General features: G+C 45.0%; 1 protein-coding gene across 1 annotated transcript in view; it reads right to left on the minus strand.

The window, feature by feature from the left end:
* Positions 1-12,068, minus strand: part of SOAT1 (sterol O-acyltransferase 1) — an 89,968-nt gene that overhangs the window by 3,958 nt on the left and 73,942 nt on the right. The window contains exons 12-14 of the mRNA XM_082264887.1: positions 10,930-11,027; positions 9,146-9,244; positions 731-866 (exon numbers count right to left, since the gene is read on the minus strand). Of these exons, the coding sequence (XP_082121013.1) occupies positions 731-866; positions 9,146-9,244; positions 10,930-11,027 (333 nt within the window). The remainder of the gene's footprint in view (positions 1-730; positions 867-9,145; positions 9,245-10,929; positions 11,028-12,068) is intronic.

Consider the following 12,068-nt stretch of genomic DNA (forward strand, 5'->3'; position numbering starts at 1 on the left):
ACATGTAGCTAATAATAGCCCATTAAGAGCCCTTTCACGTGGGTGGACAGTTTTTCAGGCGGACCCGAATGGACACTTCAGTCTCCTCTATAGGGCGGCGGGTGTCAACGGACATATGTCTGTTTTTATCTGCCGACATCCAATCTGATCCAATAAGCTAAAAACAGACGGATGGGGGATCTGTTCTGTTGCATCTGACTGCCAACAGGAGAGGGCTCTGCATATGCAGAGCAGACACGGACCAGCCATCCCATCCACCTGCTTAGCGGGGATCAACGTGTAGCTTTGCATGGTGAAGATGGCACGGCCGGGAATCTGCGATAGAGGAGGGGGTCCTCTTTTTAGGCAAGTCTGTGCTAATGTGCTAATATGCGGTGCATACTAGTATATTGGACTTTATTTTTATTTTAGTGGCGGTTTATTACCACTTGAATACATAAGGTATTCACATGTCTCATTGCAGCACATATCCCAAACACGAGAGGATAAATGTTTCTTGTTTCAGGATAGTAGGGGCCCATGCAAATTACTGCTGGTCACCCCTCTGGCCAGATCCAGAACCACCGTTTTATTTAGCCAAAATAGCCTAATATTATAGAGCCATTTATTCCAAACTGCATATAGCCGTTTGACTATTTAGCCATCATCAATGCAGTACATCAAAACCGGGGCTTCTATAGAGTAGGGTATACCCATACAGGTCTTACATATTTACCAAAGTGATACTTACTGCCAAAGCCCATAAACAAAATGAAAAGAACAGGATAGAAAAATCCAAAGCAGATCCCCAGTGCGTATTCATGAACCACAGCGGACACAGTAAACACCGACAACATGGCTGCAGCTTTGAATCTTCTGCCAAAGAACTTGAATTGTAAAAGAGAGAAAAACAGCAGTAATTCGATTATACTGTTAGCAATGTTGAAAAGGATGACATTCCTTAAATTTAAGCCTCTATCTGTAAATTCAATAAAAGAAATTCAAAAGAAAGCAAATAAAACCCTAGAAAAATGTATGAAGAATGGAATCTTTGACTTCTGCAATGCAAGTTGCATGTTCACTTCACAAATAGATCCTGCCAATTATCACAAAAAAATAAGAATATCCAACCAGCTTTTAAATGAAACCTGAGAGAAACATGCAGGATGGCACTGCTGAACTCCTTTGATGATGCTAGTTGCCTGCTTTTTCCACTCAGTGGCTTCACTACTTAATAAGCCTCTGAATTTGAAAAAGCATGCAGCAAGTGAAGTATCTTGCCCATTACACTTGTTCTGTGTCAGTGACTCTGAAAGTTGTGAAGAGGGAAGATCAGCTACACACAGCCAGGCAACCCACATTTTTACTTTACCAATGCTTTTAATGCTAATGCAGAGAAAGAGGAAAATTAGCATGAATACCATAGGTGGTAAAGAACAGAGGACAGAGTGCTAGAAAACGTGTAAGCTAATGTGCATGGACTTTTAAGATAAGTTAAAGTACATCTAAAGCTAATTTTTTATTTATTTCTGAGAATAGTGAAGGTTTCAAAATACTGTACCTATCTCTTTTTTTTGGCTTTCTGCATCCTATTGGGAAGATTTCCTTTCACTTCCTTTTCTAGAGACACAATAAGATGAAATCTCTCCAAAGTGAGGGGAAATCAAAGCTCAGAAAGTGATCAGCTGGACAGGTGTCCTCCATTGGAAGAATTTCCTGTTCTGGTGACAACTAACATTTTGAATTTCTCCTCACTTCTGTCCCAGTGACAATGATCGCTTGAACAAATTGCGAAGGTAAATTTTCCCAGCAGCTATACAAACAGCAATAAATCCTGACTTGGTTTCTAATCCTCATTGTTTTTTCCAAAAACGAAAGAAAACAGTTTTGCTTTAGATAATCTTCTAGTGATAAACCAGTACGCATTTTACTTTTTTTTCCCTTTATACAGGTCAATTTGAATGCATGGCAGACACATGGCAAACAGTTCAACAAACTGCTTGGCTGATAAATGAAAATCTATTTCTTATACAATTAGACTTGCTATACTTTTTGAATAATTTTGAAGTCAAACGCACACTATTTTGGTAATATATACTTACATTTTGAACCGTTACAAAAAAAAAAAAAAAAAAAAAGAATGAACGTAAAAAAATGTAATGAATGTAAAAAAAAAAAAGTAAAGATTTTTAGACTTGCTATAAAATTTGTTTCTTGATACCCACTGAGACACACAAGACTGCGGTAAGTTTTGAACATTTAAGTTATACTGCCTTCTGTAGATGGCAGTATAACCCCACATGTCCCCAGGCTTACTACTGTCCTGTATCCTACAATAGAAAAAAGGAGACTTTGCATTGAAAAAAAATCATCATTGGTAATAGAGTTGTGGCTTGCTTATACAAATACTTGTGCTGCACACGGAATGTTTCTTCATCATGTAGCCTTGAAACGTGTAATGTTTGTAAAACCTTTTTTTTTTTTTCTAATATGTAGAAGACATTATCTTTATATTGGAAAAAATTGGATTTTTGACTAACCGTAAAATCCATTTCGCTGATGTTCATTGAAGGACACAGCTCCGGATATTCTTAACCATTAGGTTATACTGCCCTCTACAGGAGTAGGACACTAGGCAGAAAAGAAGTCTGGCTGCGCTCATGGGCAGTCCCAGGGGGTATATTCCCTCTCTCTGCTATAGGAACACAGTTGTGTTACAAGCAGTGTCAGGAGAATTACAACTCTACAGAGGGGTGGGTGCTGTGTCCATCAATGAACAGAGGAATAGATTTTACGGTAAGGCCCCTTTCACACTATCCGTCCCGACAGACAGACAGACAGACAGACAGACAGACAGACAGACAGACAGACAGACAGACAGACAGAAGAAAACCAGGCAACGGAAGCTCAACCAAAATAATTGGAGCCCACCCAAAAAAAACAATACACCTTCAAAGAGGATCATGTCCTCTAAACAGCAGCCTGCAAAACTTTGCCGCCAAAAGAAGCATCCGCAGATGCCAACACATCCACTTTATAGAACTTTGCGAAGTGTGCATCGACGACCAGGTGGCCGCCTTGCAAACCTGCGTCACTGACGCCTGATGATGGAAAGCCTGGGAGGCACTAAGCGCCCTAGTAGAGTGCGCCTGGACAGGCAAGGGAGGAACTTGACCCCTGATGGAATAGGCCTGAATCACCATCTGTCTGATCCATCTGGAAATGGTCGCAGAGGAAGCGGGCAACCCTTTACAAGGTCCATCCGTGAGCACAAATAGAGAGTCTGACTTCTTGAAAGACTCCGTAGCTGCCAGGTACATCCTAATTGCCCAGACCACAGCCAAGGCATGCAAGGCAATTTCCTTCAGATGTTTAGGCCTGGGGCACAAGGAAGGCAACACAATGCCTTCATTGAATTGAAAATCAGAGACAACCTTTGGAAGGAACCATGGGCAGAGTAGAAGAACCACCTTATCCCTGTGAATCACCAGGTAAGGTGAACGACAGGATAACACCACCGGTTCTGACACCGTGCGCACAGAGGTGATAAACACCAAAAAGGCCACCTTCTGGGACAGCGTAAGCAGGGGAATCTCCCGATGATTCTCAAAGGAAGGCTTCTGGAGGAGAACTGAAAGCACCAAATTGAGATCCCAAGTAGGCAACGGAGCCCGCACTGGAGGAACCAAATGTCGGACACCCTAAAGAAAGGTACGCAACAGGGAGTGTGTGGCCAAAAGATCATTGGAAGAATATTGCCAAAGCCGACACCTGGCCCTTGATGGTACTCAAGGCCAATTTCTATTTAACCCCCGTTAAAGGAAGGTCAAGATCCGAGCCACCGAGAAGGAGGGAGGATGAATCCCAACAGACTCACACCATGCAATGTATGACTTCAACTTATGATGGTGGATCTTCCTAGAAAATGATTTCCTAGCTTTCAACAGGGTAGGAATCAACGACTCCCAATCACTGACACTGATAAACCCCTATCCTTCAGCACCTAGCGTTTAACAGCCAAGCCCCCAAAGCCAGCGACTAAAGCAGGATGGAAGATCGGTCCTTGGGACAGCAGATCCTCCCTGAGAGGAAGCTTCCAAGGAACGTCGGTGACCAGCCACACCAGATCGGCGTACCAAGCCCGGCGAAGCCAGTCTGGAGCCACTAAGATGACCGGAATCCCTTCTGCCTCGATCCTCCAGAGAAGTCTTGGCAGAAGCTTGAGAGGAGGGAAGGCGTAAATCAGACGATACTGACCCCACGGGGCCATCAGCGCGTCTGTGGTATCTGCCAGAGGATCCCTTGCTGACCCCCAAAACCTCTGCACCTTTCTGTTGAGCCATGACACCAACAGATCCAACTCGGGGGGTCCACCGGAGACACAGTTGATGAAACACCTCCGGATGAAGGGACCACTCCCCTTGGTCCAACACTAGCCGACTAAGGCAATCCGCCTGCCAATTTTCCACCCCGGAAATGTGTACGGCGGAGAGGGCTGAAACAAACCATTCCTGCCTACCTTACAATGCTGGCTACCTCCAGAGCCGCCAGGACACTTCTTGTGCACCCTTGGTGATTGACAAAAGGCACAGCCGTGGCATTATCTGATTGAATGCACACTGGACAACCCTGAAGATGATCCATTCAATGGTCCAGACACAGTCTGATCACTCGGAGTTCCAAGACATCGATCGGTGGTCTGGACTCTTCCAGCGTCCAGATCCTCTGAGCAGAATGCATGCAGAGGACGCCTCCTCAGCTGGACAGGCTGTCATCTGTGGTGACCACTGACCAATACAAGAGAGGAAGGATTTGCCTAGCCGAAGCGTCGGAGAACGAACCCACCATATCAGGGACTCCTTCATTCCCCAACTCAGCCGGGTCGGATTGTCCAGAGACTGCAGAGTCTTGTCCCATTTGGTCAGAATCTCCCTTTGTAGGGACCTTGTATGGAACTGTGCAAACGGAACCACCTTGAAAGTAGACACCATCAGGCCCAGCACCTACATGCAAGTCCGGAGGGATAACAATCTGCTGGACAGCAGGAGACGAATTGCAGCCTGCAATTTCCGGAGTTTGTCTAAAGGCAGGAGCACTCTGGTTAAGGCCAAGTCCAGAGTCAGGCCCAGATAGTCCAGCTTCATGGACCAGAGCAGACTTCTGAAAATCCAGAATCCAGCCAAACTCCTGCAGAGTTTGGATTGTGATCTCCAGGTTTTCCACCAGAGCAGGAGGAGACTCCGCTCCCAAAAGGAGATCGTCCAAGTAGCCCAATACCGTGATCCCCCATTGGCGTAACAATGCTAGCACTGGGGTTAACACTTTGTGAAGACCCAAGGAGCAGAGGCGAGACCAACATGTAATGCCACAAACTGATAATGTGCCTCTCCCACAGCAAAGCAGAGAAAACGCTGGTGACTGTCACATACTGGAATGTGAAGGTAGTCATTCTTGATGTCGATCGAGGCAAGGAAACCCCCCACGCAGGGATGCCACCACCTTTGAATGGACTCCATTTTGAAGTTCTGCACACGCACAAAGCAGTTTAATCGCCTTGAGGTCCAGGATTGGACGCACTTTTCCTTCCTTCCTTCCTGGGAACTGAATAGGTTTTATTGCGACCCGGTTGACAATTTAAAACAAAACGTTTGATGGTTCTGCGATTACGTCCCAATATCTTGATTTCAGGAGTGCTGCATCCCTCCGAAAGAATTTTTGTAAGTTTTGACTTTTCAGAGTCAGTTAAATCTCTTTTTTGGCCCATTTTGCCTGAGGAAAATAAGCTGCCTAAAAATTATACAGGCCTTGATCTAGGGCAGTGATGGCGAACCTTGTAGTTCAAAACATCTGGGGTGCCATTTCCCATGATGCTCATGTACTCTACAGTGTAGTTGAGCATCATGGTAAATATAGTTTTGAAGCATCTGGGGTGCCAAGGTTCGCCATCACTAAATCTAGGGTGTTGATCTCCTTAGGCCACATCCTCCCTCATTACAGCTTTTTAAAAATATCAAGCGGCGATTAAGTACTGCGACACTAGATAAGCAAGCAGCTAATGGGGCCTCATTCAAGGCCGCATCGCACAAATACGTGACCCCTTGATAAATCTGGTCCACCATCCCCAAGCTAGTAGGGGGGGCAGAATCAGCCACGAGGGTGCGTCTGAGCACCTTGGTCCAATCCGCCACGGCTTGAGCCACCATGACAGAGGCGAAAATAGGTTTCAGCATGGAACCCGCCACCATGTAGGAATGTCGGGCAAGAGATTCCAGCCTCCTATCTGTAGGATCTTTAAACACCGGAGAATCCTCGGTGGGTACCAGAGTGGCCCTGTTCAATCTGGTCACAGTATGATCCACTTTGGGAGCCATAGACCAGCGCAAATCCGTAGGAGGCAAAGGGGTAGAGGAGTTGAAACTTTTTTGGCACCACAAAAGTGTGCTTCAAGTTGCGCCATTGTTCATTCACAGCTTCGTGGAACTCAGCGGGGCAAGGAAATACCTGCGCCACCTTACGGGATCTGTGGGTACCAAAAGAGGACCGTTTTCCCGGAGGATTGGGCTCATCCTCTAAATGTAGTGTTTCCTTAACGGCAATGATCAGCGCATCCATAGCTGCTCGGTCCTCGGCCGTCCCAGGGGGGGGAATCATCCACCCCCGCATCCTCCGTCTCCCCCTCAGACTGAGAAGAGCGAGACCCTTCAAGGGGCACACTATCTACGGCAACCATGTCAGATTCAGAATCAGAAGAAAGAGAGCCTAGGCCTTTTTCTAGCATCCCGTTCAGTCATCAAAAGATCCACTTTGGACGCTAAAGTCGCAAGTGCGGCATTTAAAGCAGGCAGAGCAGAAGAGTCAGAGGAACCTGAATCCTCCACCAAGGCTGGGGGAAATTTGCTGTCCTGAGACTCCATAATAAACTTTTTTTTTTTCCTTCAAGGTACTGGCCCTTTAAGCGCACCGCGATCCCCCGCAGTACACCGCTATGAAGGATTCTGCAAGCAGACCCCCAAACAGGAATAAACAGAGGTATTCCCACAAAAAAAAACAGCAAAAACAGACCCCACAAGTGTTACCACACGCCTGCCGATTTCCTCTGTACAGAAAGAGGAAGTGATGTCACCGCAGGAGGCTGAACTAGGACTTCAGACTAAGGAAACATGGTTGCCCATAGAAAGCAATGGGAGGCTCCGGGAAAATGGCCACCGACATGTGCTCAGGAGAACACATTGCCACACACAAGATTGCGCCGTAAGGTGCCAAAATACACTACATACATCGCTGCAGAAGCACCCACAGTGAAGCCAGCATGCTGCCCACACCTAAAATGGCGGGCCGGCGGTTTTTAATCCCGCAGCGGTCGCCGCACTTGTCTGCACCTCCACACACACCATAAAGTGTCACATAGGAGAGGGACCCCCACAACCCACATAGCAAACTAGGGAACCCCACAACCCACATAGCGAGCTAGCTGAGTTAAAGTCCCCGCAGGGACCGAGAGAAAGGGAGCCCCAAAAACGCACAGACATTAGGGGATACCACAGACACACAGGACTGCCAGCCCCAGACAGAGGCCCCACACAGAATGTACTTACCGTACCCGATGGCGAGGGTGCCTCACATCGACGGGAAACCTCCCACCCCAGATGGCGGGGGTGCCGTCAGCCAAAAACTCAGGACGCTAGCAACGCACGGAAACCGTGGGAGAGACGTCCAGGCGAGGTGGCCACCTCGCGGGCTTTCATCCCTGAGGACAGGGATGGGTCGTTTGCGAGGCCAGGGCGTACGTATAGCCTGTTAAACGCTCGATGGTGGGCAGGGATTCCATAAGGCCCTCTGTCCTGGGATACCAGGACGACCAGTGCGACGCCGTCATCATCTTGAAGAAGTGACTAACTAAACGCTGATAAATAAACAGCTAGTAATGCCAAGAAAAAAACGCATTTGCAGAAATAAAATCATAAGAAATAGAAGAAGGCTGAGACTGTAGCCCCAGCATAGGGAGAGCCTATCTTACTGCTAACTAGGCAAAAGACAAACTGAGTTGGGATGGCTGATAGCAGGGGGGTATTGGACCAGTGGGACAGGCCCATAGGTGTGTCTATGTAAATCACTTTGTTTTTAACAAGTCTTATGCCTAGCTTGCTCCTATGGATAAGAGGTCAATACCCATTGGTGAAGACTGAGTGAGTGGGCGGCGACTGTCAGAGGACGAAAGAGAAATCTAGTTCTGAAGCATCTGGGGTGCCAAGGCTCGCCATCACTAAATCTAGGGTGTTGATCTCCTTAGGCCACATCTTCCCTCATTACACAAATACACCACCTAATATGCTTAAATTCAATAAGCATTCAAGTTTATACAGCTTGGAGTTAGACAATATGCATAAAAATGATGAATTAGGTAAGTACCCACTGGCCTAATAATTGTGCACATTGTGGGTGAGATTATATCAATCAAATACACACACACACAGAAGAACCCCCGTATTTTTACACGGTCACTTAAATTTCTATATATATATATATATATATATATATATATATATATATATATATATATATATATATATATATATATATATATATATATATATATATATATATATATATATATATATATATATATATATATATATATATAGATCATTTTTATTGTTATCACAGGAAATATAAACAGTGACAGTTTCCCTTTATGGTGAGATACGAGGTCTATTAATCCCCATATGTCTTCTCTGCCCTTAAAAGCAGTTGATCACACCAAGATCTATTTAAAAATGGTGTGGTTTACATCCAGAGAAACCGGCAGTTTCCTATACCATAGAGGCAATCCGACCCGTTTCGGTCTCTTACTACCTCTAAGGCCAGCCTGCAGACGCTCAGGCCTCTCGGTGGGATTAGAGCGCCTGAGAAAGCTGCGGTTGCGAAAGGTGGGGGGAGGGGGGGGGATGTCCCTGCCCACTGCTTGGAACAGCAATCCAGTGTCTAATTAGATGCTAGGATTGCCTTTACAAGAAAGCTGAGCATCGGTTCTAAAAAATTATGCCTGCAGCTGCAGGCACCTTTCTGCTATAACCAATCAGACCAGAATGTCACTGGAGCTAAAGTGGTTGACACACATGAATCCTAAAACATGCAATCAGAGTTACCAAGCACGTGAACATCTTACCCAGAGAAAGTCCCGATAGGCATAATAGTATAGCCAGTCATGGACAACCACGTTCCAGGTTCGGTAGTAATTGGCAAACGAGGTTGAATTCCACCAGTCCTAATGCAGAAAAGGAGATATTTACAAACATATTGTTATAAGAGTAACCTTTTGCTGCCAGGCCAATCAATTTTTCCACGCAGATGGCTAGACCTTTTTAAAAGTGAAATGTCAAAAGTTAGTTAAGAGTAAAAGAACTCTTATTAGCGCATACAAATAAAACACAACCTCCAAAAGTCTTACTAAATCTAAAGGATCAAACTGTAGTAAAGTCAATAAATATTTGTAAACTGAAGTGTATTACCCCTTTTGTGGTCAAACTTGGGAAAACCCCACTTTGTGTTTGTTCCCAGTCACACAGCATACTTAACCACTTAAAGAGGAGCTCCTGGGCACCTATCAGAAAAAATAAAAGTCACTCACCTGTCCCACGGTCCAGCGGTGAGCTTACCCTAGCCATCTTCATCCTCCGCCCTCACTCCGCGGCGCGTGGCAGCTTGCAGCTTCGCCACCAGGTGCACACTGCGCATGCACGAGTCGCGGTGTGCATCCTGAATGGTGGATGCAGTTTTCTGGGACCTGACTGTGTCCCAGAAGACTTCAGGGGGGAGAGGAGGACTCCTGTTGCCGATCGCAGAAGTTGGAGCAGGTACCTGTCAAAATCGGTACCTGCTCCACCCTCCCGCTCCTCAAAAGTGGCAATTGTTCAAGAGGAGCGGGGGGGGGGGGTACGAGTCCCTAAAGCGGAACTTCCTCTTTTGGGTGGCATTACGCTTTAAGGACTAAGCCTATTTCTGACACTTGTTGCTTACAAGTTATGTTGTTATGACTAGAAAGCTGACCGCCGGCTCTAAAAAACGGTACAGTATCCCTGCTGTCCACCCAGGAAAAAAAAAAAAAAGCGATGAGACCAGCAAGAGGAAACGGAGCCAGTGTCCTTGCCGGGATGCAAAACATAGCTACCACAGCTGGCTATACATGATCAGCAGTTTGTCAGTCCTGGGTACCAAATGGCTGTAAGCAATCATACATTTCCAGCCTGTGAAAATGCAGATGATGTAAGGGTTACTGAGCTGGTAGTTCTGTTCAAATATAACATAACCCCTACATGTTCGCAGCAGTAAAGCGTTAAACCCTGTAGAAATAAAAAAGTACTTTTTTTTTTTCCAACTGACGTGCCGATAAATTCCAATAACAAAACTTAAATCTAAGGTCATGGAACTAAATTGCTAACTAAAATCCACCTACCCTGCCCTTATTCTGACATTAAACTATATAAACTACATTGGTGGAATCCTTAGTTGTGTTCCTTAGAGAAGATAAAAAAAATAACTTCCTTAGAAACATAACTGGGACATTATTACATTATGCCAATATTTACCTCCAATGGATTTATGTGCTTTATAAAGCCCACCTAAGTCCCAAAACCATTTTTAATCCTTATTTTACTTGATTTTTTTTTTCTTTGAGCAGCACTATACTATACAGCAATACTCATCCATCCACAGCGATCCCCCACAGTACCTCTTCTTTGCCAAAGAATTTCCTAACTCTTCTAGGCTGAATGACACTCAACCCAAAAAGCTGAGGAAAGACACTGAGTGAAGGCCATCATGGGATGTCATCAGTATCTGCATCATCTAGGACCATGCATTGTCAGAGGACTGTCCCGTGAATTTATAAATAGGTCAAAGTGTGGGATGGTTGTCCCTTATTTTCCTGTAGGTGAGGTAGAGAGTCTGTACCTTGTAGAACATCCGGTCAGCAAAGCGAAGCATCTCAGCAAAAGCGTTGAGCCAACAATGCAGGAAAGCGAAGAAGGCCAGGAAAAGAATCAGCACACCTAAAAACAAAGGGGGCAAACAAAGAATCAGTAACACACATATACACTGCTGAAATGTAACCACTACTACCAGAAATATTGTATTTTGAAAACTCTATATGGTTAATATTTATAATCATAGTATACAGTATATAAATTCTATTTTTCCACAACCCATTATTTCAACTAAGGACACAATTATGACAATACCAGGGGTGCTTACAACAATCAGTCCCGGTTCACACTGAGGCGACCTGTGAGGCGACCTGGTCTAATAGGAGCGACACAAGTCGCTCCGACTTAGAAAAAGGGTCCGGAGCTTCTTTGGGGCGACCAGGAGGCGACCGCCATAGAGGTCGCCACCCGAAGTAGTGTCGCTCGTATGTGAAAGGGCACTTACTTTGCCGTATTTTGCTATAGTTGCTATAGTAGGTTGTTGTCTTTTAGAGTATATTTAAACACAACAACAAAAAGTAGCAAATTGCAGCTTTCTAGTCCTTAGGTGTGATGGCTGCATTTGTTTCTTTTGTCAGTCTACAAATTTTATTTGCATTTGCAGAAAATGTTCAATTTATCTGGTTACAAATCTTAATTTCTGCTAATGCTGCACTGAACTTAAGGCCTCTTGCACACTGCAGCTTAAAAATGCTCAGTACAGCATTTTTTTTTTCGGTGCTAAAATAGAGCCCATTCATTCTTATGTGCCTATGCACACAGCCGCGTAATTGAGCGCCGCTTATTCTTCAGTAGAACAAAATAGAAAAATCTGCATTTTTGGTCAGTAATTTACGCCTGATGTGCGCAAAAACGCACAAATACGCGTGAATGTGCGCAAATGACCCTAAAATGTCAATATCCAGAACACTAGAATAAATTTATGCGCAATTGCGCGCATTACAATTACGCCAGAAAACGTAGATGCTCTAACAGGAGTATCGTGTGCAAGGTGCCTAAATCTCAAACAAAATGGTCATCTTTTCCAGTTCATCTTCTTTGAACTACAGGACACCTTCCCAATCTAACGGAAATGAGAGTGGGGAATGTTCTTTAGTCCTTGGCCTA

This window comes from Pelophylax lessonae, assembly GCF_965119305.1.
Source record: "Pelophylax lessonae genome assembly, chromosome: 8".
Taxonomy (NCBI): domain Eukaryota; kingdom Metazoa; phylum Chordata; class Amphibia; order Anura; family Ranidae; genus Pelophylax; species Pelophylax lessonae.